This window comes from Bison bison, unplaced genomic scaffold, assembly GCF_000754665.1.
Source record: "Bison bison bison isolate TAMUID 2011002044 unplaced genomic scaffold, Bison_UMD1.0 scf7180017864181, whole genome shotgun sequence".
NCBI classification, from domain to species: domain Eukaryota; kingdom Metazoa; phylum Chordata; class Mammalia; order Artiodactyla; family Bovidae; genus Bison; species Bison bison.
The window spans coordinates 8,354,185-8,356,169 of NW_011494753.1; the positions used below are offsets into that span (position 1 = coordinate 8,354,185).

Genomic DNA, 1,985 nt, shown 5'->3' on the forward strand with positions numbered 1-1,985 from the left:
CAGGGCACTCCTCAGGCCTGTGTGGTTAGACTACAGGAGCCAACAGGTCTACACAATAATGTAGCTGAGCTCAGTGAAAACCCACAGGTACTAGGGTTGATGCTGGTAGGTGTGACCAGCTCTCATGGACTGGTCCTGCCCAGATGGATGGTTAGGAAGCACCTCGGCAGCCCTGAGAACAAACCTGTAGGAATACAGGCCAGCAGAGGCAAGGTGTCTGAAGGGAACCTAAGCCCAGCTAAGATGTGAGAGGGGCTGTCCCAGGGGTGGGGTGGGGGGATGGGGACAGCTCTGTCCTACCTAGAACTTGGCAGGCATGTCCTTGGTCCTGGGAGAGGGGTATGCAATGGTGTCTGGTGACCAGCATTTCTCACTGGGCAGTGGGCTACAGACTAGTAACCCCCAGGACCCACATGGCCAGAGCTAGCGGGCAGAGGGTGCTGGAGAGCCTCGGCACGTGTGGGCTGGGAGCAGAGAGCTGCAGACTGTGAATGAAGGGCGAGGGACCTGGTGATGACACATGGAACCAACCTGTGACACATACCCCTACCCTCATTAAGACAAAGTCAAGCCTCAGGTCCAAAACAACCCAAATGTTTTTAATGTTTAATGGCCTGTCTCCAGGGCCCACAGCCTTATTACAAACCTTAACTAGGCCAGGGGCCCAACTTGCCAGTCTCTGGCTCAGTTCAGCACTCTGCAAGGAGCTAACCACAGCAGGCCTGGCTGCTGGGACCCTGGTGTGGGGAGGGCCAAAGTCCTTACTTAGTTGACATCTTCGGAGACTTCCAGGGCTGAGCTGTCACTCAGCCTGTCCCTTTGAGTCCCTGAGTCCCTGTAGCTGCTTGGCTTCCTGCAAACACATAACTTCTGGGGGAAATGCACCAGGTCACGGCAGCAGCACAGGGAAGTCACTGGGTCAGTTCATCACAGGCCAGGGCCCCCCAGGGGCAAAAGCAGCAGGGCAAGGATGCCAGCCCCGGGCTGTATCCCTATGCCCCTGTGGAAGGGGAAGAGCTCCCTCAGGGAGCTCCAGACTGGGGGGTTAGGGTCAAACCCCCAATGCTGGGGCTGCAGCTCTAAGCTTCCCTCAGAAATGACTCTAGAAAGTGTGTGAGCCACATACACTGGACAAGGGACCACTCTAAGATGACACCAAGACTTTCTGGAGGAAGGCCCCAGCTGAGATCCCGTCTCCTGTCCTGGGGCAGGAAGCAGAGAGCAAACCGTGACGGGTGTGTGTCGGGCATCACTCCACAACAACCCTCTGAGGTAGGCTGTGTTGTGCTATTTTACAAATGGAGAACCATGGGCACAAGAGAGGCAGGGGCCCGCCCAGTTACACAGCCAGGAACAGGAGCCAGGACTCAAGCCCAAGTCTGTTGTGCTCCAAGGCCCACACGTTTTCTCTAATAGGAAATATCCTTTCTGATAAACACCCTCAAGTTAAAAGTTCAGGGGCTCTCAGCCCAGCCTGGGGTGAGGGGCGGGGAGCAGGGTAAAAGCTGGAAAAACCGCAAGGCTGTGTCCACTCCTGGTCCTCAGTAGCTGGAATGGCAGAAGCGGGGCTTAGAGCGATCCACAGATCTCCAAACAGCAGTGGTGATCCAAGGCTACAGCTGGTGGCTCTGGCTGCCCAACAGCTGCGGGCGTGGTGCGGTCCGGTCCGGTCCTGAGGCCTTGTGGCCCCAAGTGGGCAGTGCCAGGCCATTGAGCCAGGCAGATTCGAGCAGGCTGCGGAAGCGTGCCTTCACCGTGGGGCCGGGCAAGCTGGCGCCAGCAGCAGGGGTGGGGGAGGCACCTCGGGACCCCCCCGCAGCGGTAGCCTCTGCTTTCTCTGGGCCAGGGGTCGGTGGCTTCCTCCCTGGCTTTTTGGCTTTGGGGGCAGCCGACTTCCAAGTCAGGTCTAGGCTCCCCGGCTCCTCTCTGGCCATCGTGGATTCTGAAGAGGGCACTGATCCAGGCTCAGTGTTAAAGTCACCTGG

General features: G+C 58.1%; 1 protein-coding gene across 1 annotated transcript in view; it reads right to left on the reverse strand.

The window, feature by feature from the left end:
- Nucleotides 1-580: 580 nt before the first annotated feature.
- LOC104991051 (chromosome unknown open reading frame, human C15orf39) overlaps nucleotides 581-1,985 on the reverse strand; it is a 7,099-nt gene continuing 5,694 nt past the window's right edge. The window contains exon 4 of the mRNA XM_010843410.1: nucleotides 581-1,981. Within this exon, the coding sequence (XP_010841712.1) occupies nucleotides 1,614-1,981 (368 nt within the window). The 3' untranslated portion in view covers nucleotides 581-1,613. The remainder of the gene's footprint in view (nucleotides 1,982-1,985) is intronic.